The 25,133-nt window shown below is 37.9% G+C and overlaps 2 protein-coding genes across 7 annotated transcripts; one reads left to right on the top strand and one right to left on the bottom strand.

Moving 5' to 3' along the window:
• Positions 1–562: 562 nt before the first annotated feature.
• Positions 563–12,486, bottom strand: LOC127421457 (alpha-soluble NSF attachment protein-like). Of its 3 annotated transcripts, XR_007893995.1 has the most exons (12): positions 11,910–12,141; positions 9,729–9,808; positions 9,506–9,622; positions 9,325–9,371; positions 9,158–9,235; positions 8,903–8,958; positions 6,172–6,256; positions 5,977–6,081; positions 3,808–3,876; positions 3,018–3,169; positions 2,146–2,196; positions 1,911–1,997 (listed from the first exon to the last, which is right to left on the bottom strand). XR_007893995.1 is itself a non-coding variant. In XM_051664530.1 (11 exons), the coding sequence occupies exons 2-11, from the start codon at positions 9,775–9,777 to the stop codon at positions 1,896–1,898; spliced, it is 759 nt and encodes a 252-aa protein (XP_051520490.1). In that variant the 5' UTR covers positions 9,778–9,808; positions 12,359–12,486; the 3' UTR covers positions 563–1,895. The 3 variants fall into 3 exon arrangements, 2 of the variants coding, with proteins under 2 accessions (XP_051520490.1, XP_051520480.1); XM_051664530.1 differs by lacking the exons at positions 3,018–3,169; positions 11,910–12,141 and adding an exon at positions 12,359–12,486 and having other exon boundaries at positions 563–1,997; XM_051664520.1 differs by lacking the exon at positions 3,018–3,169 and having other exon boundaries at positions 563–1,997.
• Positions 12,380–22,451, top strand: si:dkeyp-117b8.4 (uncharacterized). Of its 4 annotated transcripts, none has more exons than XM_051664285.1 (3): positions 12,385–12,473; positions 15,621–16,185; positions 18,515–22,451. In XM_051664285.1, the coding sequence occupies exons 2-3, from the start codon at positions 15,723–15,725 to the stop codon at positions 21,172–21,174; spliced, it is 3,123 nt and encodes a 1,040-aa protein (XP_051520245.1). In that variant the 5' UTR covers positions 12,385–12,473; positions 15,621–15,722; the 3' UTR covers positions 21,175–22,451. The 4 variants fall into 4 exon arrangements, with proteins under 4 accessions (XP_051520262.1, XP_051520245.1, XP_051520235.1 ...); XM_051664275.1 differs by having other exon boundaries at positions 12,386–12,468; XM_051664294.1 differs by lacking the exon at positions 12,385–12,473 and adding an exon at positions 15,457–15,483.
• The last annotated feature ends 2,682 nt before the right edge of the window (positions 22,452–25,133 follow it).

Here is a 25,133-nt window from a genome sequence, read left to right as displayed (position 1 = left end):
TTATTTTTACTATAAATCTCCACTTTCATTTTCTGAAATTGAAAGTCGAGATTTATAGTAAAAAAGGATTTAAATATTGATTTGTTTCTCACCCAAAATTGCTTTAGAAGACATTTATTAAACACATATTGATTACTTTTATGCTGCCTTTATATGCTTTTTGAGCTTCAAAGTTCTGGTCACCATTCACTTGCATTGTATGGACCTACAGAGCTGAAATATTCTTCTAAAAATCTTTGTGTTAAGCAGAACAAATTCATACACATCTTAAGATGGCATGAGGGGGAATAAATGAGAGAATTTTCATTTTTGGGTAAACTATCCTCTTTAAGTGATGTTCCAGCTCAGTTAGGGCTAATCAGTTATATCTGTGTTCAAACAGTGTCTTAGTATGTACCCTGATTGTGTATTCACATAGACCTGTAAAAATACATCAAAGAGATCTCTCAAGGTCAAGGTTTTAAACAAATCCATCAGTAATGAGAAAGTATTAATACCCTTTAGTACAGTAACATAATCACATTAATATGAAAACAAGTAGTCATTTAAAAAGTCAATTGGAGGGAGTCAGATCATTTATTGTTTTTTTTTTAATTAGTTTTACATAACAGCTTTGGTGAATAAATACATGCCCTACAATATCATACAGTTATTACTGACTGCAATTGACCCTTTTTTGCCTTCAAACTTCATGGTTAAATTAAGCTTATTCTGCCAAGCGATTATCATGCTCAAGTTCCTGTATTTATACGTGACTTTTCAGTCTTATGCATCAGAACATATTTTACAGATGAAAATGAAAGACAAAAAGCATCGAATTGCAAGATTTAACAGAAGTTATCTATTTCAAATGCCTAATATTTCTAATAGGCCTACTGAGATGCAAATGTATCCAAACAATGTTTTTTGAAGATGATGCTGTTTTGTATTGTAAGTATTATAAATTACACCAATAAATTAAATTCACCATGATCACCATAATATAATCTTCATCACAAAGAGTGGAAAGAATACTGCCACACAAACTTGAGTCCTATAAAATTATTTTCCTTCATGCAGATTCACTCTTCTATGTGGTGGTACAAAACTGGAATAACCATTGATGTTGAAATTAGAGTCATTTGTTAGTTTTCATTACAGATCTAACTGAAGAAAGAACTGTTGGAAATTTCCTCCATAGAGGAAAAACAATAAATCAGCAATTAGCACTGTTTCAGTTCTTGCTGATAAATGTTACAGGATTTAGTAACTCCATGTACAAATCTAGAATTATCATCATTAATATGTTATGACCAGATTAGTAACAAAATGATCATTAAATTATCAAATGTAATTTATAACAAAGGGAAGTTGTCGTTCTAAAAGACTTCACAACATTCTTTGGGATAAAAGATAAATTGCTTCGAAGACAGTATGATTTGGGAGAAAAAACAAAAAACAATAAAAAAATAAAAGAACAAAGTGCAAGTAACTTTTACATAGATTACAAAAGTGACCTTATTCGCAGTAGTGCCATGTTTGATTTTTGACAGGGATGAAAACGAGGCTGTGAAGGATAGACCTACCATCTCTTTAATGGATTGTTCTGTTGTTTAAACAGTTCCACAGATGAAACTTTGGAAAAAAAAGAAAAAAAGCATCTTTCCAAAAGAATTCAGTAGACAACAAAATCACAAGTTGCGAAAAATAGATGTGATAGGGCCTTTATATAGCTTTATACTGTGCATGCCATTCTCACAGACTCATTTTCATTCCTGTCAAAAATCGAATATGGCACTAATGTCAATAAGGTCTATAAATAATAAATATGGTAATTTTAAGGAATCACTCTTAAGTGAGAGGAAAGACACGAGATGAAAAGATGCAGTCTGCTTGGAATCATGACTTGGACTACATTAGCGTAGGTCATTCTCCTCATCATGTATGGTCTTCTTGATTCTCAGTAGCATCGTGTTCTGCCACTGATCAAGCCTTGTGATTGATTCAAATTCCCTAATCTAATCAAAACAACATGGACAAAACAATGATTACATTAAATTGCTCTTTGATTAAAGTATATTGCACTTGCATTTTATTAATGAACCACAGTTAAAATGTGTCAAGTGAATTATGTGAAACTTGAAACAGTACATTGGGAGGACTTACTGCATCAGTGTATGCATCAAGTTTCTGTTCTTCATGGGCATCAAGAAGTTTCTGTTTAGTGGGAAATGCAGTAGCATGACAATTGATTAATTCGTTTAGCATAAAATGTCACAAAATGGGTAGACAATAAAACTTGGTAACACATTGCATTAAGGTTATATTTGTTAACATTAGTTAACTACATTAGTTGCCATGAATTTACAATTAATAACACTTTTTCAGCGTTCATTAATCTCGGTTAATGTTAACCCTTAAAGCTCTGCAGGTGTCTATTTCAGCTGCATGCCCAACATTAAAGACTTATAACTCTACAAAAAAAACCCAAAGAGGGTCAAGTGTTTGGTATAATTTTAAAGAAAATGTTTCAAATTTTTGAATGATATAGATTATGATAATTATGAGACTCTCAGCCCCAAGAAAATGCAGGGGGAAAAAACAAAATAAACTTGAGTGAACAATTAACTTGCTTTCTTCTTTTTCAGATTTGACATTATATATCTCAGGGTGTAAATAAGGTGGCAACAAAAAACTTTTTTTTTTTTTTCTTTTTCACAATCACGTCACCTGCAACTGAGTAAAATTTTGTGTTGATATGATAAAGCATTCAAAAGTTATAGCATTACAAAAATAATTTATACTACTGTCCAAAAGCCTCTCCGAACAAATAAAACATAATTGTACATAAGAAATAATTACACATACATATACAACAATGACTAAAGGTTTGCTCTCTCTCCAAAGCATGCAGACATGAGTAACGAGTTCTCATTTAGTTCCATTCTGTGTCATTTGAGCCATCATTGAGTCTGTGTCATGTACTTGACGCCATCTCCTGGTGGCCATATGTAATTAGAGTGAACCTATCTGCCCACCTCTGGTTGCAGCGATCTGAATCCTCATACGATTGGTTTAGTGTTCCATGACGCTGAATGTACTTCCAATGAAGTCATCTGATCCAGGAAAGCTAATGTGTTTTTAGCCAGATTGCACATTATGTGCCGTGTGCACATTGTACAAATTTTGTCTGTGAGTAAAACAAATAGGCTGGTTGTATTCTACTCTTTGAGAGCTTTCCAACGACATATGACATCAGTTTGATTTCTTTACCGATTACAATAAAATGTGCAGTGCAAAATTCATATTAAATTATCAAAACACAATACTTCTGATTGGTCTGCAAATTTCAAAACACTTGTTCAGTTTTGGTCATAATGCTTACATGCATTATAAAGTAAAGCTTCTAAACGTTAAAAACTATACCTATTTTGTATTGGGTCAAGAGTGTAATAATTAATATTTTGATCATTATTTTTTTCTATGCGGGCCCTACATTAAAAGTTGTATACATCAACATTAGTTAATGCAACATGAATAAACATGAAAAAAAAAAAAACACACAAGAAAAACAAAACAAAACAAAAATATTATAGTATTCTGATAAATTAAAATTAGCCAAGAAAATCTTATTTTAGATTATGCATTAATTATGTTGTTACACCACGCTAAAACCAAGGTTGCACTGCACATTTCAAGTGATGATGACCCAGAAATGTGTAAGTTCTGGGATCACAATCCTAAACTAAAGAACAATAAGTAAAATACAAAGCAAATTAATTCTTTGTATTTTACACACAACAGAAAGGAAGAGAAAAATTCAAAAACCTTAAGAAGTTTGCACTCTCTGGCATCTGAGAAGGCAGGAAACATTTCTTCATACTTCTGTACAGCCAGCTGATGACAACAAGAAGGGTCAAATAAGGAGAGATCAGTGAGTTTACAGAGTCATTTCTGAGTATATTAGTCAAAGCCCCTTTCACACACAGATCCCGGGATTAATCCAAGGAAAAGTCATTCCGGCAACTGTTCTGGAACTGCCAAATTTGTTCATTCACACTGCGAGAGCTTTCCAGTAATCTGTGCTTACATTTTACACACATCCCTAGACAATCCCATAAAAACAAAAAAGTGACATCACGGATTGACGTCTAATGTAAAGTGTCTTGAGTTTACTGATAAAAGCGTCTTTTCTCTCGAGAAGCCTGCTCTTTCATTCTTTTGAAAGCAAATAAACTGCATATGGCAAAACTAAACTGACGGTTAATTTAATCGTTTGTGTGGATGGCGAGTATCTCCCTGGTCATTGTATGAGATTTGCATGATAGCCAATTTTAATGATTTTATTGTGACAGTTAGGATTACTTTTATAAACAGCTCATAAGTTCATAAGATCATTTTTGTTTTGTTCGATGTAAATAGTTTTTGTGTTTTTGTCTGCTGTCTACCAACTGAAATGTCTCCCAAGAACAATAAAGACTGAAAGTAAACATAAAAACAACAAGAAAAAAACAAAAAAACATGCACAGTATCAAGCTGCATTGCAATATTATAAAAAATTATATTTTAAAAAACGAATATTTTTCAGTGATACTGCCCTGCAACAGTTAGTTGTGCATTCGATTCAGTAATTGCGTTTGTAATGTAATTTGATTGTAAACAGGTCTGCCTTCTTAAAAATAAAGAAAACAACTACACAGACAAGGTAAAACTGTACTTTTTTTCTTCAGACATTAGCGTTTATTACAATCAAAAATGATTATTCATTTGCCCTTTATTTGTTGGTGTTTTTCTTTTGTTTCCTTTTTTTGGACTAGCTCTGCCATTTTTTTTCTGTCTGCCTTAAGCACTTTTTAAACTTGACAAATAAAATGTATTAGTAATATACATATTGTATGCTAACTGTTGCGCTGCGATTAAGCATCGAGGCAGATGTCATATCTATCATGATTTCTACAAGCTTTAAAATTTAAAATAAAAGCTATTTTTGAAGAAAAACAGAAAAGTATCAATTGGAGCCTAATGTGTGGAAAATACTAAATAAATACATTTTCTGTACCATTATGTTCTTGCCCTTTATAGGGTTAAGAAAAGAATGAACAAAGAAACAGATGGCCTGTCATAATGTTGCAATCGCTGTGTCGAGCACCTAAAAAGCTATACGGAGTCATTACAAAACTGGTAAAAGTGTATCTCGTTGTGTTTCTTATGTAAGCGGGTCTAAAATTAATTAGCCTCTACCTACCGTATTTTCATTTATCTTCCAAATTCTGTAGAATGATGTTTATGGAGATTGCACTTCAGGTTTAGAGCGTTCCCTGCATGAGACGGCACATTTTTCTTCACATTCATCACAATTTACAAACAATTATTTGGTTAAATACCCTAAGTTTACTTTTAACATTTTTAATACCCAAAGTACTGTACATCGCAGACTTCAACCGCACCATATATGAGGGGGAATAAAGTTCAAGCTCCGACATGTGGTGTGCTTCACTCTGAATGAAAATTTTATTTTATTACGTCAGGTTGGTGAAGCTGTAAATGTAGCCAATTGTTTCTTAATTTAACTGATATTTACAACTTTAATTTCTTTACTTGTATATTTTAAAAAATTAGAAAAAATCCTGATTCACACAATGCCGTGAATGAAAAAACAAATGGCAACGGTTTATGACAGCCATATGTTTTTAAACCGCGGTACACCATGAAATTGTTGGCTCTCTATTCTGCACACAAACTTTCTCCTTCGCATGATAAATGCATCATCACTACAACACACCCTTCACTGTATCAGCTCTGCTTTTGTTCACACAGACACGTCCTGGGATTGACCCCGGCAATGTTACTAGGGTCTGATCCCGGGATCAAATTTTTGGGCATTCCGGCACAGGCTTGCATTCACACGGAAGGCTCCCCGGCATTCATCCTGCCAATATCCCGGGATCAGAGCCCAGTATGAATGAGGTTACACTTTGAGAAGACTAAAGCAATCACCTTGCAGTTGAGCATATCCACACAAAAGTGACACAGTGCTGCTTTGAAGAAATGGTCCTTAGCACCATACTTCAACAAGGTAGTATCCATGGAATAAGTTCCAATCTGAACATTTGGACAGGAGACAATCAGGTCAATTAATATGAAGGGTAAATAAAACAGTTTTCATCCAATTTTAGATCAAGCCACACCCACCTGCTCAAATATTTCAATGGCTTTCTGGTACTGTTCCATCTGAGCTGCATAGGTTGCCACTTTGAGAAGACACTTGTTGGCTGCACTAAAGAGAGAGAGAGAGAAACAATATTGTTGCCTTCTGACCTCAAATGTTCTACAACACTTCTAAAAATGCCAACCTGGTCTCATAGATTCACGTTACTATACCTACATTTTTGCAAAATGATTTCTACGTGGCTCGTTGTACGTATTGCAGCAGCTTCCTGGTGAAATGAAAACTAGAGGCGCTACAACAATCAAATTGATTGACTTTCACACAAATCACGAGTAAAACGGCAGATCATTAGTTCATAAACACTTTATTTTTTACCCTGTTCCTCACATAGTGCAATCTTATGACATCTGAACACTTTTACCATAGCGCATGACTTGTAAGGAGATTCATTTTAACATACATACATTTAACAAACTACATTTACAAGCTTGTTCGAGCGCAATCAAATAGTACTAAAATTTAACCAATAGAGCAATAGAGAAATAAATGTAATTATTCACCTAGAATCAGTTATCACCTTCTTTATTAAAAACTGAAGTAACTTTTTCAGTGTTAAAATATTTTCTTCAATCCTTGCTGTCGGTAAATACAGTTTTTCTATTGTGTCACACTCCCTATATAGTTTTAAACATAAAGGGATAGTTCACCCAAAAATGAAAATTCTCTCATCATTTACTCACCCTCATGTCATCCCAGATGTGTATGACTTTCTTTCTTCTGCAGAACACAAATGAAGATTTTTAGAAGAATATTTCAGCTCTTTTGGTCCATTCAATGCAAGTAAATGGTAACCAGACCTTTGTAGCTCCAAATATAGCATAAAAGTAATCCATAAGACTCCAGTGGTTAAATCCATGTCTTCAGAAGTGATATGATAAGTGTGTGTGAGAAACAGATTGATATTCTAGTCAATTTTTACAATGAATTCTCCTCCCTGCTCAGTTGATCTCCACATTAACTTTCACCTTCTTTTTGTGTTTTTGGTGATTCACATTCTTCATGCATGCACACCCCACTTGACATGGAGAAACGTTTATAGCAAAAATGGACTTAAATATTTATCCATTTCTTACCCACGCCTATCACATCACTTCAGAAGATATGGATTTAACCCCTGGAGTCATATGGATTACTTTTATGATGTCTTTATGTGCTTTTTGGAGCGTCAAAATTTCGGCACCCATTCACTTGTATTGTATGGACCAACAGAGCTGAAATATTCTTCTAAAAATCTTAATTTGTGTTCAGTATAAGAAAGGAAGTCATACACATCTGGGATGGCATGAGGGTGAGTAAATGGGTGAACTATCCCTTTAATATGCAGAGACAACTTTAAGTAAGCCATACATACGTTAATTTTCTCGAAAACTGTAAACACTGTGACCCTGTTTCCACCTGGTATTAAGATGCACTTCGGGTGATCCGATCACGTGATCAGCATTAAATACAGGTCTAAACGGGATCTGAACCGTTTTGTGATCAGATCACAAAAACCACATACGAATGTGGTCAAAAACGCATGTGACCACACTGCATTTGAGGTGTAAATGATAATCCATCCTGTTTGCGTCCCGGCAGCAATGAAGCACCACCCCTCACCTGTCAATCAACGGCTGCGCTTAAACAAGAGTTTAAACTTTGCCGTTTACAAGTGGCTTTAAATGAAGAAAAAAAAATAAAAAATAGCCGTCCGATTGGAAAATGTAAAAAAAAAAAAAAAGCGGGTACATACACCATCATGAGAGCTTCACAAATTGTATTTATTGTGTCTGATATCAACACAGATGAGAAGCACGAACACCTGAAACTCCTTTAATACAGGTAATACACTAAAATAACGGATAATTCTGCTTGACACGTTTGTGCTTAGATTAAATTTCAACCACATATGGGAGAAACCGGATTTCGCGCTTTCTTTGTCTTTTCTGATTTTGTTGCGCTTTATTATCATGCAGTAACACACTCACAGCGATTGGTGTTTGTCATCATGAAACAGAGACCCTCCCCTCCACATCCGAACACATAGTGGTCACAGGAGACACATTTAAACAAGGAGAAATGTTCAAAAATCTGTTCTGAAAACATTATTTTTGCAATTCCATTAATTGGTGTACTAGTGGTGCAGGAATTACATACTTCAGCTATAAGCTGTTATTGTATGACTCAAGTCAATTAAATTACAATTCTTAAGTAGAAACAACAACATTTAAACAGCAAATCTGAAATAAGTGTACTTGTAACTAGTTACCTTAACTTAAACATTTAAGGTCACTCTATATGAACACCAAGTTAATTGAACTTAATTACACAAGTTTTGGAGACGCTATTAGTCAATTCAACTGAGGAAATGAGTTTACGTAATCTACTGAGTAAAGTCAACTCATTTGTTTTTTCAGTGTAGAAGTGCCACAAAATGACATGGTAGCTTTAGCTTTTGCTGTCACATTTTCTTTTTCGAACACTGTCCGTTTTAGGCTAGGAAGGTGGTTTTTATTTTTGTAAAACTCGATAGAACATTAACCTTAAAAACTTCTTCTGTTTCGGTGAAAATTTAAATTACTTTTAGCGCCACTCTGTGGACATTTCACACAGGAAATGCTGTGATACGAGTAATGAACCATGTAACAATTTTTGGCACAAATGTCATCACAATTACTTAAAATTCATGAGATCACAAAGAATGTTGTAGATTACCTGGTGGACTCCTCCCCTTTGAAGTAATCTGCTGCCTGTTCATAATGAGCAACCGCCTGTAAACAAATATATAATTAAATAAATATTGAGTCCATTTTATTTTTCACATCACAAGGGTTTCTTTATCATTTGATACATTCAATACAGTGTCATCTGAACGGATAGGAAATTATTTTCATACTTTTGACCAATTGCTTAGATTAATCTAGAGATACCAATTGCCACTTTTACATAAATAGACCACATCCCACTTACTTTGTCTATGTCCAATAACTCCGTCTCACAGATTTCAGCTATAGAAATGTGGTGTTTCGCTGCAATGTTGAAACGTCCCTGTGGAAACAGAAGTGAATGTGTAAGGGCAGTTCCTAATCAGAGCACTCTATCAGTGTTTGAATACTTCTAATATGGTTTTATCTCACCATATCTGTGTAGATGTCAATGGCCTGACAGAAACAGCTTACTGCCTCTGTATAGAGAAGTTGTAGAAGCACAGTACAAATCAAACCATGTGTATATTTTTCTTCTGAATTAGATTATGCACACAGAGAAATTTGTGTTGGTACAGTAAGTGAAAATATGGGAGAACAATGAGAGCTGTACCTTGAGGATCAGCCTTTTTGAAAGCATTGCCAGCATCAATGAAGCTCACGGCTGCATTGTGCTTGCTTTGCACTTGCAAATGCAGTTGTGCAGCTTTGCAGAAGGCGCCTCCTGCAGCTTTTACAATGGAATAAAGCAATGGTGCATTAGATGCAAGCTTTTTGAACACACTTATATGTTGGTTTTATCAAACAAGTGGTCCAGAAGTTGCCATGTAACATACCACTCCAGTTCTTTGCCATCTTGAACATGTTGGCAGCTCTTACATACATGTCACATGCCTCCTCAACCTTGGAGGAACTCCTGCAATGAACAAAAGCGAGAAGGAAGGTTAATTGGATAGTCAAGAAAGGGAGCACTGTTTTCGGAAACAATTAAATGGGGCCATATGAAGCTGTCGACTGCACTAGCACAAAGTGTTTTCAGACATGGACAACATGAAGCAAGAAGATCGCGAAATCAGTGTGAGTGCAAAGGCCAAACATTGCTCTATGGCCTGGTAATACTTCATCAAAAACATGGACGATGGCACCGTTTATTGCAAACTGTGCAAAACGAACTTTAAGATCTGCTTAAATATGCTAATATGATTAAACACCTGAGAGTGAAACATCAACTGATCATCCCCACTATAGCCAACAGTGGTGAAAGACTATATATGGAAGAACAAGAGCAGACCTGCATTGGTGAGTGGTCCAAAAAGCCATCAGAATCAGAATCAACTTTATTACCAAGTTTGCTTACACATACAAGGAATTTGTCTTGGTGACAGGAGCTTCCAGTGTACAACAATACAAAAACTGCAGCAAGACATAGATAATAATAAAACATAAAAAATAATTATACACATACGTACATACATACATACACATACTGGCAGCCAAAAGTTTGGGATAATGAACAAATTTTGCTCTTATGGAAAGAAATCGGTACTCAAATGGCAAGTTTGGCATTTAACTGATCACAGTGTATAGTCAGGACATTAATAACGTGAAAAATTACTATTACAATTTGAAAAAAATGTTCAGAACTTCTTAAACTACTTCAAAGAGTTCTAATCAAAAAATCCTCCACGTGCCACAATGACACAGATCCTTGGCATTCTAGCTGTCAGTTTGTCCAGATACTCGGGTGACATTTCACCCCACACTTCCTGTAGCACTTGCCATAGATGTGACTGTCTTGTCGGGCACTTCTCACGCACCTTACAGTCTAGCTGATCCCACAAAAGCTCAATGGGGTTCAGATCATAACACTCTTTTCCAATTATCTGTTGTCCAACGTCTGTGTTTCTTTGCCCACTCTAACCTTTTCTTTTTGTTTTTCTGTTTCAAAAGTGGCTTTTTCTTTGCAATTCTTCCCATAAGGCCTGCACCCCTGAGTCTTCTCTTTACTGTTGAACATGAAACTGGTGTTGAGCGGGTAGAATTCAATGAAGCTGTCAGCTGAGGACATGTGAGGTGTCTATTTCTCAAACTAGAGACTCTGATGCACTTATCCTCTTGTTTAGTTGTACATCTGGGCCTTCCACATCTCTTTCTGTTCTTGTTAGAGACAGTTGTCCTTTGTCTTTGAAGACTGTAGTGTACACCTTTGTATGAAATATTCAGTTTTTTGGCAATTTCAAGCACTGTATAGCCTTCATTCCTCAAAACAATGATTGACGGACGAGTTTCTAGGGAAAGCTGTTTCTTTTTTGCCATTTTTGACCTAATATTGACCTTAAGACATGCCAGTCTATTGCATACTGTGGCAACTCAAAAACAAACACAAAGACAATGTTAAACTTCATTTAATGAACCAAATAGCTTTCAGCTGTGTTTGATATAATGACAAGTGATTTTCTAGTACCAAATTAGTAATTTAGCATGATTACTCAAGGATAAGGTGTTGGAGTGATTGCTGCTGGAAATGGGGCCTGTCTAGATTTGATCAAAAATGACTTTTTTCAAATAGTGATGGTGCTGTTTTTAACATCAGAAATGTCCTGACTATACTTTGTGATCAGCTGAATGCCACTTTGATGAATTAAAGTACCAATTTCTTTCCATAAGAGCAAAATCTATACATTATTCCAAACTTTTGGCCACCAGTGTGTGTGTGTGTATACACACACATATAAATGCAAATTGGCTCACTAATTTAGTTTAAAAAAAATCATCAGTTCAAGGTTTAAATGTATATTTCAGCGACAATATAGATAAATGCGAGCAACGCAATGCAAGTAATTATGCAACGCTATCAGTGTTGCTTATAACTGGGGTTATAAACAAATTATACACGGCAAATTTATTTACAGCAAACAAGCATTTTAGCCCTTTTATAAGCATTATAAAGTTCTATGTTGCATATTCATTACTGCAATTATTGCAGAGCAGCAAATGTGCATCATTTGTGGATTTACCCAAAAAACGATCCAAACAACGAACGCGACGTTTTCATCATCTTGTCTGCCTCAGCCATGATGGCCAAAGCTTCATTTTCTTTCCCAGAGTAATCCATTTAGTCAGGTCAGATTTGCACTGGGCTCTTTATAAAGATTTCCAAGCAATATCGAATTCACAATCACAACGCCTGTAATGACGTTATTTGTTTTATTGACACATCATGCGGAAATCAAAAGTAAATTCGCACAGACGCCGTAACACCGTTAGGGATTGTCACAAAATATACACATATTTTCTCAAAAGACCAGTGAAGCAGTGCAACGCTACTTAAACCATAAATTCATTTATAAATAGCTACGAGTTATTAATTTGATTTACTAATTATGTGTGAGCAATATGGTTTAGGTATCACCCATTAACGTGAATTATGGCGATTTCTCGCTTTTCTTGAGTGTACACAACTTACCCTGGTACCTCAGTGGCCACCGCGCCAAGCACACATCCAGTTCCAGTGTGTTGCTCGCAAACGCGCGACGGAGGATATGCAGGAATTCTGTGATCTTTTTCATTTCACACGTGAGGTATTATTTATTTTCGAAGATAAGACATTTTCAGTAGAACAGTTAGGCCAGTGACGTTTTATATAAATCACTTTAACAGTCTGTTTCGGAGGTGCATGATATGTTGTACAATAGTTGGAACGTGATACAATGTGGATGGCCCTTATGCTGGCCCGGAAGAAATACATTTGGATGTTTTTCCACCTTCAGTATAATATTGTATGCGTACTTTAGTAGTATACCCTGGCTAAACGCTCTTGTGACGATATGATTGGTGTAATTATCATTTTAACAAAAACTCGTTATTTATTAATTTTTTACAGCAAGCACAAAATGTTTTCGGATAGTTGATACGACATTTCAAGCAATGTTATGTCTTTCAGTATGACATGTTTTAGCTAAAATATATATATTTTTTTTACTAATTCATGTATAAAGCAAGGCGTTTTTATGACCATATCAAACAGAGCTTTTAACATAGCTGAAAGCATAACGGTCTACTAGCGTGTTACGACAGTGGGTCACCGTCTGATACCATACAAATGAATAGGGAGAGTCGTAAACGGACACCTACCTGTCGCAAAATTCTCCGTGCGTTCTCTCATAAAACAGCAATTTTGTCGTAGTAAACTCCACACATAGTTAATTTAACATGATTTTTTTTTAGTGTACAACATGTTGAAGATTAGCGTACAGGCGGTCAATTCATTAAGTGATTAGCTGTTTCCTCTCAAAAGTAGTTTATTAAGCGTACTGAAGCATCTCTTCCATAGACATCCATTCAAAAAGAACGGCATGTTGTCTCCTCGCCAGTGTACCGCCCATAGAATGTCGCCGCGGTATGCATTACTATGCTAACCTTATTTTATAGCTCCATGATGCTAACCTTGTACGTTAAAATAGGTAGAAGGGCTCTGGTACAACATTGCCCGCCCACATTTTTAGCCGTCTTTGTTCCTGAAGTATTTTTTCCCATTTATTTCTTCCTTTGGGATTTCATAAAAGAGTCTTAGAATTTTAAGCCATGAACCAAATCAATCAGCTCCAAAGTGAATCAAATCATTACAAACTTTGATTTGAAGCAAAAAAGTATTTGAAAATCTGAGAAAAAGACAAAGGTACAAGACTGTGCTTGCCGTCTTTCATGAGGGCACGAACCACAATCCCATGATGCATTGCGAAGACAGCATGAAGTTAAATATGAAGAATAAAATGTTTATTGAAATCCTCTTAAACAAAAATTAGCAAATCAAATTCTTTTATGAAACATTTTTAACAGTTCAGTGGACATCATGTCTTTAATGTTTGTCATTCAGTTGTAATTCATCTGACACAAAGTGTAATGTATTTTAGGCTTAAAAGGAAAACAGTAGTTCACCCAAAAATGTAAAGTCATTATTTACTTACCGTCATGTCAATCTAAAGCCTTATGACTTTCTTCTGCCAAACACAAACCATAATATTAGTACTGCAACAATTATCAAAATAATGTAAATATCGCAACATGCATATCACAAGGGCTTGTGATAGCTGAATGACTGTAATACTATAGAAAGTTATGTCTACGGTGACGCAGATAGCAGAGAATTGACTAGGCAAGCAAAGTGTGTGCGCGTTCGCGCCAGTGAGGTCATATGCGAGACAATTAACGAGCTGTCGTGATGCGTTGGTAGAAAACTGGTAGTCTAAAGGCCTTTTCACACCAAAGGCGTTGCGAATATGAGGCGAATCACTGACGAATGGCCCTTTCCCATAGAAAGCACTTCGCTTTTTTACTTCAAATACTTAGCATTCGCTTCAAATGTTCGCCGTTAGCACAGTCACGCCTTTACAGTAGGTGGCGCTATCGAAAAAACAATTTTACCCCATAATGGTAGGTGGCTCAACGCACCTATGAGCTGGTCCGCCCATTACCGTCACTGAGTGAGAAGAAATAATCACTTGACAAGTTTGAAAAACAAACAAGAGAAGCAAACGATTCTCTTGCGAGCAGATCGCAAAAATAAAACGCATCTCTCTACCAGCTGAAGCAGCGATGATAAGTGTGTTGTTAATTTACTCAACGAGAAAGAAAACTTTCGAGACACTTCACATACTATTTCAGTTCACCTGCTGGACAGCATGAGAGTATTATGTATACACAATCTGAGGGGTGATTAGAAAGTATCAAGTGTGAAAAATAATATTAACCGTTAAAACATTATCATTTGAAACAATATTAATTGTATGCCACTGTCACGAATACTGTATATCCTTGGGTTGAGTGCATTTGTTTAAAATTACTGCATAATGAACACAATGTTATATATGCTAAAATCCCTGCATGTTACTAATTAAATGTGATGAAATTTAAATGCTCCAAGAGAGCAAGCAATAAAACAGATCTCTCCCAACAAAACCCATCTTTAGTCTGACCCATTATTACATATGGGAATATCCGAGTTGAAATTGCCCACTTATGACCTCAGTGCGTTCCAGTCAATCACACGTCATGGTCACATGAACACATGCCAAATGCATAAACACATGCACAGTCTTCCAGATGCTAGCTAGCTGGCTATCTAGTAGCTATTTTTTATCCCCTTTTCTCCCAATTTGGAATGCCCAATTCCCACTACTTACTAGGTCCTCGTGGTGGCACCATTACTCACCTCAACCGGGTGGCGGAGGACAAGTCTCAGTTGCTTCCGCATCTGAGACCGTCAATCCGCGCATCTTATCACGTGGCTCGTTATGCATGACACCGCGGAGACTCACAGCATGTGGAGGCTCATGCTACTCTCCGCGATCCATACACAACTTACCACACGCCCCGTTGAGAGCGAGAACCACAAATCGTGACCACGAGGAGGTTACCTCACGTGACTCTACCCTCCCTAGCAACCCGGGCCAATTTGGTTGCTTAGGAGACCTGGCTGGAGTCACTCAGCACGCCCTGGATTCGAACTCACGACTCCAGGGTTGGTAGTCAGCGTCATTACTCGCTGAGATACCCAGGTCCCTCTAGTAGCTATTTTTACAAACAAAATAGGTGAAAACGTAGGCATTGATTGATACACAAACAATTCTTCTTAATGTCCTCTTGTACATTTATTGTATATTTAATATACAGACATTTCCTGCAATGAAAATACTTAAAAATTTGTTTTTATGCTTCACAAAACCCAGCTCCAGTTTATGCTCGGAGGTCGTGGCATCTTGGAAATGACGTCAAATGACGCTACTCGCTGAAGTCTGCGTTGATTGATCCACTCTGTGTTCACAAGTCGGATGTCTGACTTCAAGTGGTGTTCCAGTCATTATTTTCAAGTCGGAGGTGGGAAAATACAGAGTTTTGAGTTGCCTGGAATGCAGCATAAAAACATGAGTCTGCACAGGGCACCCTCAGCAGCTGCCGACGATTTAGTGCCAAAACGAAGAAGCACCTCAATTATATGGCATTATTTTGGCTTCAAAACAGATGACTACATGCAGACTGAAGTGTTATGTAAAACATGTAAATCACGGGTGGCAGCGCAAAGAGGAAACACTACAAACCTTTACAATCACCTCAAGTCAAAGCACAAAAATTTGTATCAGATTTGTTTGGCAGAAAAATCTTCAAGCACAGGTGGATCAACCCTCTTTCCTGAACCTAAGCAACAATCCATAGCATCAGGTTTTGAGAGCTCAACAACATATCCTGCAGGCTCCCAGCATCATAGAGAAATAACAGAGGCTATAGATGTTACCTGTGAGTTGGTGATTATTTAAATTAAATTATTATTTCACATTGATGTGAAAGCTGTCATTGTTAGATTTGTGACATTACATTTAATTCAATGCAACAGTAAAAAATTGCTGTTTATTTTCAGAATTTGTAGTGATGCTACATCCCCAAAAGAACATGTTGGTTATATCATTTTCAGTTTTTAATTATATTTAAATAAAATGTCAATATTATCATATAGCATTATTTAACAAGTTATCGCATACCGCGTTTTTCGTCAATATCGTGCAGTCCTAAGGAAAATTATCGACAAAGAATTTAATGATCTATTAGTTTAATATGTGCCGCATGCAGGGAGAAGTTATGTCAGTCATGTCACTTCACAGCAGTGAAGAGACATACATGATGAAACTCGTTTGAAATATGTCAGAGGCAGGTTATGGCTATTTTGCTGTGGTAACCTGTATGGCTCTTTACAATAACTGAAATAATTAGGTAAAGTGATATGTAACTGTTATGCTGTCAAGACGCTTCACGTTTACTGAAAAATAACTGCACACCTTAGAACGTCTGTCAACCAATCAGAATCTGCATTCAGCAGACCCGTGGTATAATAATCTATAGTTTAAAGATATATTAAGACCTCAAAACCCTATTACTACAATAAATGTCACATAAATCTCACAATTTTTGTAAGTCACACCTTAACCAGTAGGTGGCAACAAATGATCGACTTTTATGTGTTTTAAGTCACAAAACCATTGCTAAAGCACAGAGTAGTTCACAACAAAACAAGTCTAATTATACTTATCTACAAATCTACTAAGAGCATTCAACAGTGTTTAAGCATCACAAATGACAAAGCATAGCTATCATTTTGTAAACTGCTATGCAAGACTATACAAAAAAATAAAAAATAAAACAATATTAGCCTAACAATAATTAATAAATGATACAAATAAATCTTGATTTCACTGTAATGTCATCAGTCACTTTTACTCATTCATCCAGCCACTTTCTTTACTTGCTGCATGAGATTACCCAAGTAAACAAACAACATACCTCATTCTCTCCTTCAGTTGGTCAACAAATCCTGATCCTCACTTGTTCAGTGAAGGGCGTATTTGTTCAGTGGGTAAAACCAATGATATGCTCCTTCACAGCCCACATTCAAATGCTATTTGCTTGCACTATAGTCAGTCTTTACAGGCATGAGAAGCACCAAAGCAGTCTCACACTTCAAAATGGAGAAACGTCAGTGAACAAGAAATATGAGTCGGTGAATGGAGGTGAACGAGAACAATTTGTTTAAAAAAAAAAAAAAAAAAAAGAAAAGATTAGTTCACAAAGGAAACATCGCTACTGCGCGCAGTGTAGAAAGCGTGCAGCTGACTGGGACAAGCAAGTGTTACGCTGCTTCAAGAAAATTAATGAACAATGTGAAATTTCAGCAGCAGTGCTCAATATAGTATATACATAAAAAGAGTGCTGGTAAAGTCGGTTCTTCATATTTACATCAAGGCATATTTTGAATTAAGAATAGCAAATAAAAGGGGTGGATGATATAAGTAAAAATCTATTTCAAGATATTCTTGACATTTGTGGTCAATAACGATATAAATGATAAACATTATTATGGAAAAGTGATTCTAAAACTTCTAAAAAAAAATAGTGAAAGTTTTGATTTAAAACAATGTCCAAAGTAAAAATAAAATGATCACTTCTCAGAACATTAAATAAAGGGGGTGGGACATAGTGGAGTGTCAGCTTTGAGATGATCTCTATCTCTGTCCCTTTCCCTTTTTCTTTTTAAATGTTATTTGTAGGCCCAAATGGAATTTGCACACTCAGAACCCAGCAGGTTTACACAGAATTGTGACATCTGTCATTTATAAAAGTTCTACACATTCCCCACCCCTTGCATGTTTATGAAATATTTTGGCTAATTGAATAATTCTACCAATAGGAGTGTAGTACTCTCCGCTACATTTAAAACATTTTACTGTTTAAATCCCTTCCACAAAATTATGCTGATTTTGACCCAAAATTAGCACAGAAAATCTGTGTTGGTCTGGTTATTGGTTAACGCATCTCTTCCAGAAAACTGCCAGTGGAACATGGTAGTAACGTTTATAAAAAGTTCCAAGGGGACTAGCCATGTCATACCATTTCTAAAAAAAATTATTTAATGTTAAAACATTGATATCTGTATTAAGGATGTAGGCTGAAAACATCACAACCTTTTTATGACAGAAATGTATAACATAGATGTGCTAGATAAGTAATTATTTAAATTCCTGTGTAATCATTTTAAATTAATACTTTGAATTTTTAATTTCATATTTCACCACAGACATGGATCTCCCACCTCAAAGGTATCCTGGAAGTCTTGATGCACCAAACCTTAAGACAAAAATGGATAGTTTTTTGCCTTATTCTGATCGACGCACATCAAAAGTGTGGAACCACTACACTCAGTTAAGTTTTCATCGTGTGGAGTGTAACCATTGTAAGAGACAGCTTTCCTTTCACAACAGCACCACTTCCATGAGAGAACACTTAGGACGCAAACACGGCATTTGGGAAGGAGCAGCACCAGCTCACATGGTTCAGACCACTTTACACCGTAGTAGATTAACAGCATGCAACACCACAGGCAATGCATTGACATCTACATGTCAGCCAATGCTACCCGTTACTATCAAAGAGGAGCAGCAAGCGGTGCTGCTACATGATATTGGGGAAAGCAAGCCTGTTCGGACTTCATGTGCCCCTGGCTTTGCTGGAGGCAATACATCTAGTTCTAATGCCGATCCTCAACAAGATACACATATGAGCTGCCTAATGTATAATTTTTCTTCAGGGGAGATGAACAGCACAGCTGGAAACAGCGGCAACCGCAGTGGTGCAAGAGGCTGCAGTAACAAGCGAGCTGAGGTGTTGACTGATCTTATCTTGGAGATGATATTTAGAGATCTTCAGCCATTGTCTGTAGTGGAAGAGAGGGGATTCAGACTTTTACTGGGTTGCTTAGAGCCTAAATATTCAGTGCCTTCTCCATCTCTGCTTGGCAGCCTACTTTGGCATCGCTACCATATTCTTAAACAATACCTTCAGCAGCATCTGCAGACTGGACTAGCCTCTCACTCTTTGGCCCTCTGCACTGAACACTGGCAATCTGTAGAAGGATGTGGGGTTGAAGGAGATGGTCAGTCCTACCTTACAGTCAGTGCGCATTTTGTAGACTCTCATTGGCGCCTGGCACGTTGTGTGCTTGAGACCCGGCCAATACCAGAATTAAATGGTAACGGATATAGAAGAGGGCATGCTCATTTTGTGGACACCTTGAGAGCAGTACTGTCTGAGTTCCAACTTCCAGATCATTTCGTTTTCTGTGTTGTGCATGACACCCCCTCTAGAACGGAGTCAAGGGGGCAAGAGAATATGGCCATTGATCCAGAATATCAACTAGAATTTGCTGGACCCAGCCATCCTCCTCTTAATAATCTTCCTGAGGGTTGGGCACCTCTACTTTGTGCAGGACAGGCCCTGAAACTCTGTGTGCAGGAGGGGCTTTGTGTAGAGACCGTCAGACAAGTTCTTGCGGATGCTCGAGGCATCGTCTTGCATTTCCAGCATAATGTGAATGCTGCTACATCACTGAGCCAGAAAGCAGAGGCTGTTAATAAAGAATCAGCAAGTCTAGTCTTGAATGACCCAGGTCGCTGGACTACTGCCATTGAGATGTGTGAGAGTCTACTGGATCTCAAATGGGTGATAAGCTCAGTATTAGAGGAGCAAAAAGTAGCACCAAACCTGGTAGATCATCAGTGGCGTCTTATACACGAACTTGTCCCAGTGCTTAAGACTGTCCGCATTGCAGCATCGTTTCTTAGTGAGGACATCAATGGCCCCATTTCTGCCCTAATGCCATGCCTCCAAGGAGTGTCCCGGCTCCTTGGACAGAAAATTGCAGAGTGCAGCTGTCCTGTGGTGAGGGGAGTTATGGAGAGAATTCGTGCTGGAATGGACAAACGTTGGAGTCTGAGCGATGAAGATGCTCTTCTGGACAGCCCTGCTGTACTGTCCTCGTTTTTGGACCCCCGTTTTAAAGAGTTGCGGTTTCTCAGTCCACATGCCCGCAGCAAGCTGCATGACAAGGTGAAAGAGCTTCTCTCGGTTCAAGCTTACGCAAGCAAAGAAGGAATGATCAGAAAGAGGGTACAAAGCATGGAAATGGAGGAGACTGTGGATGAAAGTGGAGAACCTCCAGTTTTTGAGTTAGATGATCCCTTGCAAATGCCTGTGATGGCTTCTTTGGACTCACCTGAATCATGTGGCTCAGGAGAGGAGGGCGACAGCATTGAATTGCAACCATGCAAGCCCTCTGCTTTGTCATCTCCAGAACAGGTCAATGAAAATGCACTTGAGATTGGATCGCCCATCAGCAGTTGTACCAGAAAAAGAATCAGTAAAAGACCTTTTAGTGGGACTACTCTGACATCGCCACTAAGAGGAGATTTACAGCTCAATGCTCGTATACAAATGAGTCCTCTTCCCCAGAGTATGTATGACATTCTTTTGGGGGAGGACCCCACTGAAAGAATGCCTGAGATTCACCAGCAGCTGGAAGATTACATTGCAGAGCCCCTCTCTAGACGTAGTCTCTCACCTCTGCAATGGTGGCTCAACAAGGAACACCGGTTTCCTGCCGTGGCTAGACTGGCACGAAAATATCTGTCAATACCTGCTACTGCTGTTTCTGCAGATCAGGCCTTTGCCCCAAGAGAGTCTACAGTGACCCAAAGAAGGGCCACATTGGGATCTAAACACCTTGACCACATTTTATTTCTCCATCGGAACACCGATTATGTAGATCAGCTAAAAGGTGGCACCTCTGGACGGGAAACTGACCAGAGGAATGCTGTCGATGGTACCCAAAGCAGAGAGTATCTTTACCAGACTCTTGTGTCCTATGAAAGTAAGATCCACGTGTCTGAGGAAGAATTATGATCACTGTTTATGTACATATGGACAAGGTCATGCTGACAGTTCTGTTTAATGGGGGTAGACATTTGCATTTGAACACAAAAAGGCTTTGTCTCATGCCACAAAATAAGCTGCTTTTAATATGGCTTATCTGATGGTTTTAGAAATGACAATTGTAGTGAGATATAAATACAATCAAACTGCACTGCTATATTGTTTTGAAATAACTAATGGTGATTCCTTGTACAAGGAATTTGTGACACTATCATTTCATATAGTCTGGTCTCTAAGAGGTCTGAGGATTTGTGTAGTCGTTGTCTTGTGACTAATGTATATAATGTTTTACTAAATCACTGATTGTTAACTGCCTGTAATGCATTACTTAATGGATATTATATGTTGTGTACATAGTTAAATTCTGCATATACTGTTAATTCAATATTGTCACTTTACAATGTTGGAAGCATTACATGAAATGCATTGTCAAGCTTGTGCATAAATTTCAACATTATCACTTCCTTTCCTATGTATGGGGGATATTATGAATTAGGGCTTTTAAGACTTCCCATTTGTACATTTCACTGTTATGTAATGACTCCCTACACACTTGGGTTGTATGTAAACTCCAAATTAACTCGGACTATCTCTGATGTCGGCATTGTCAATGTGGTTCACTTACAACATGCTTTGTGAACACAAAATGCTCTGTCTGGGTCCACTTTCTTTTAAACTTTTGTGTAATTCCAAATGTATTTGACCGTTACAGTTTACTAAACAAAGGTTTTTACATGCAGCTACACAGGGACACATTTTGTGGACAGAGAAATTTTACACCTACTGTCACCATGTATATAGAACAAGCACCACTGAAGCCAGTGCAACCTATTGTGGACTTGGAAATTAGGTATTAGATGACTTTTTGCTATTTGCAACAGTAGACTTCACAGTGTACCCTATAGGTAGCATGTCAAGATTAAAGTGTTTTAAAAAATATTTTGGAGCCTGAAAATTACGGGGTTTTGATGTTTTTATTTTGTTTAACAATACGATATTAAAACAATTACTTTAATAAAATAGAACATAACCAAACACCTTACAATATAATACAAATTAAAAGTGAAAATTAACAATTTCTATTAACATTAAGGATGTTTCAGGGTTGCTCAAAAAGGGAAAGGGATAGTCAGTTGATGTGTACTTGTATGACAAACGTAATGTATCCTAATGATTATAGGTTTGTTGTAATAAAGGCTTCGCAACCGATTATAAAAATAATAAAAACTGGTGGCTGATGAAAAACACGAATTGGTGGACCTTAATCTTTTATTGCATAACTTAATTTACCTTTATGCATTTTTTTGTGCAACAAGTGGGAGGGTTCAATTGTAAATCTAAACTGAGTGAAAACATTGAACCTGAACTCAATAAGAACATGTACAATGTCAATAAGAACAAAGACAAAAAAACAAACATGCCCCTACCTACTTTCAGAAGATCGGAAATATCCCGACCAACATTTGGGAAATTTTACCACATAGAAAATACTTTAACTTTATACTATGTTTCATTTTCATTTAAATTACTATTAAACGTTCTCAGTATCAATGGTAATGTGTAAATTATTGTCCGACCTCTTCTGAAGCGGCGAATATATGCTCAAGGGAAGCGTTGTCACGTGACAACTGCTCCTTTTCTCAACACTTTTCAGATTGCACCAATCACAGTCGTTTGTGATTACTACATATTTTTTCAAAATAATTTCTGGAGGAAACACGGGCAGATTTCCATTTGTATGATGTACAATCCTCGAAATTTATATATTCAAACAATTGTTTTTGTTTTTTGTGTTCAAATCTTCCCCGTTTAAGTAAAAAAAAAAAAAAAAAACCGTTCATGAGTTTTGCATGCGGACCAATTGATAACGGATTCTGCTTTTACGGCCGGTAAGCGCCCTCCTGAGGAAGACACCTTTGTATTTTAATGACTGTGTCAGGTATTGGGTGGATGGTGGTGAAAGATGTTTAGATGCTTGTATAACTGTGCAGAGAACTGATTGCCATCCTAAATTAAGGTTATTAGTGGTGTTCAGTAAGACTGTAAGATATATAGCCTATATACATATTCGCGATATATCGCAAATGAACTTGAGACATGATTTTAATGCATCCATTCATTCAGTTTACGAAGATGCAGAGAGCAGAAAATACTAGGCACACTTCTCTGTGTGTGGTCCTATTAGATCGCCCTCCAGCTTGTTGGCGATTTCTCATATTATGTGACGGTTAAATATGTACTCCTGCAATAGGTTCCCTTATGACTCAGTACACTGGACATTGCAGCAAAGCATATGGGGAATGCCTTCTTATACGACCTAGTTGAAACCTCTCTACAATAACGCCAATATTCTAATATTGGCTATGGTGTTTGAGCCCCACCTGTTTTGGTGCAAAAGTGTCCGCTATAAAAACAGGTGCACAAACACCATTTCCTCAGAAGTTCTTCCTTCAAGACAGCGATCATCTCTTGTCTAGAAGCCCTCTACCTTCGTTGTCGAAATACATGAGTCAGCGGGTGGAATCTTTGCAGGAAGACTTTCCGCTCCCCTGCAGTGCTCTGGCGAACATCACACCGCCTCACCGTTTGACGCTTCGCTGGTGAACGGGCCTCAGCATCCTGATTCCCCGCAGCGCTTCGGCAGGGTCTGTATATCCTTACAAAGCAATTGCATATTGTGTGATATAAATATAAATATATATTAATTTATATATCTAAAAGAGTCACATGTTCGTGTCTTTTTAAAGATGTCGTTCCGTAAGTGTTCCTTGTGTGAGAGGCACATCCTGCCTTCAGATCAGCATGAGAGCTGCGTTTACTGTCTGGGCCGTACCCACGCAGAGACAGCTCTCATGGAGACAGACTGTCCTCACTGTGAGGGCATGAGTCTCAAGATGCTTCGCTTGCAAATCACCCTCGTTCTGAGGGACGATTCAGCCTCACGCACCCTCCCACCCGCCTCTTTTGTGATACCCAAGAATTCGTACGAAGAGGCACAGCGGGGTCGCAAGTTCGAGCAGGATGACTTTGAGGTGGTCCTCGTGGCGGCACAGGCCCCGCGAGCCCCTCAATCTCACAGAAGCACATGTTTTCCGATACGCTATGTACGAGACGAGCTCTGACCTTCTGAAAGAGCGGGCGGCCCTGTCTCGTGCAGCGGTTCTGATGCTGGGGATGATAATGATGAAGTCATGTCTTTCGCTGCATCTGGCCAGTGGTCAGTGGATGATGCTGCCGCCCCTCCCCCCAGCAAGGGAGAGAAATGTGCACGCACCACTGACAGGGAGATGTTCCGCATCCTTACAAGGGCAGTGGAAGAGCTTCACCTTGAGTGGTCTCCCCCAGAGGAACCTGAAAAGTCTCACCACGCCATCAAACGGCAGTGTCCCGCAAATCTACCCCATTCTTCCCTGAAGTTCATAGCGAACTATGTCCTGGGGCGCGCCCTTCTCGGCATGCTCACGCAGTGACACCATCCGCTTTAATGTGGACCACAGGGAAGAAAATGGTTATACTCTATTTACCCCCTATGGAGGAGGTGGTAGCACCGCACCTCTGTCCAGATGTAACAGGGTGTAGAGATCACGCCCCATACATCCTTCCAAACCATGTCGACAAATGTCCACACTGGCGGGAAAAGCTTACTCAGTGGCAGAATAAACTGGATTAGAACTCCACGCAATGGCAGTGCTCCAGGTATTTCAAGCCAAGCTCCTCAGGCAAATGTATGAGCACGGCTTTGATCCAGAGACATTCAGAGAGCTCCGCACCGCTACAGACTTAGCCTTACATACCACGAAAATCACTGCGCAAGCCATCGGCAAGTCCATGGGCAACCTGGCAGTTCTGGATCGACAAATATGGCTGACCCTCACAGAAATGAGTAATAAGGAACAAGCCACTCTTTTGGATGCTCCAGTGTCTTCAGC

This window comes from Myxocyprinus asiaticus, chromosome 3, assembly GCF_019703515.2.
Source record: "Myxocyprinus asiaticus isolate MX2 ecotype Aquarium Trade chromosome 3, UBuf_Myxa_2, whole genome shotgun sequence".
NCBI lineage: Eukaryota > Metazoa > Chordata > Actinopteri > Cypriniformes > Catostomidae > Myxocyprinus > Myxocyprinus asiaticus.
The sequence above is the reverse complement of the archived record's forward strand: the minus strand, read 5'-3'. Positions and strand labels throughout refer to the sequence as shown.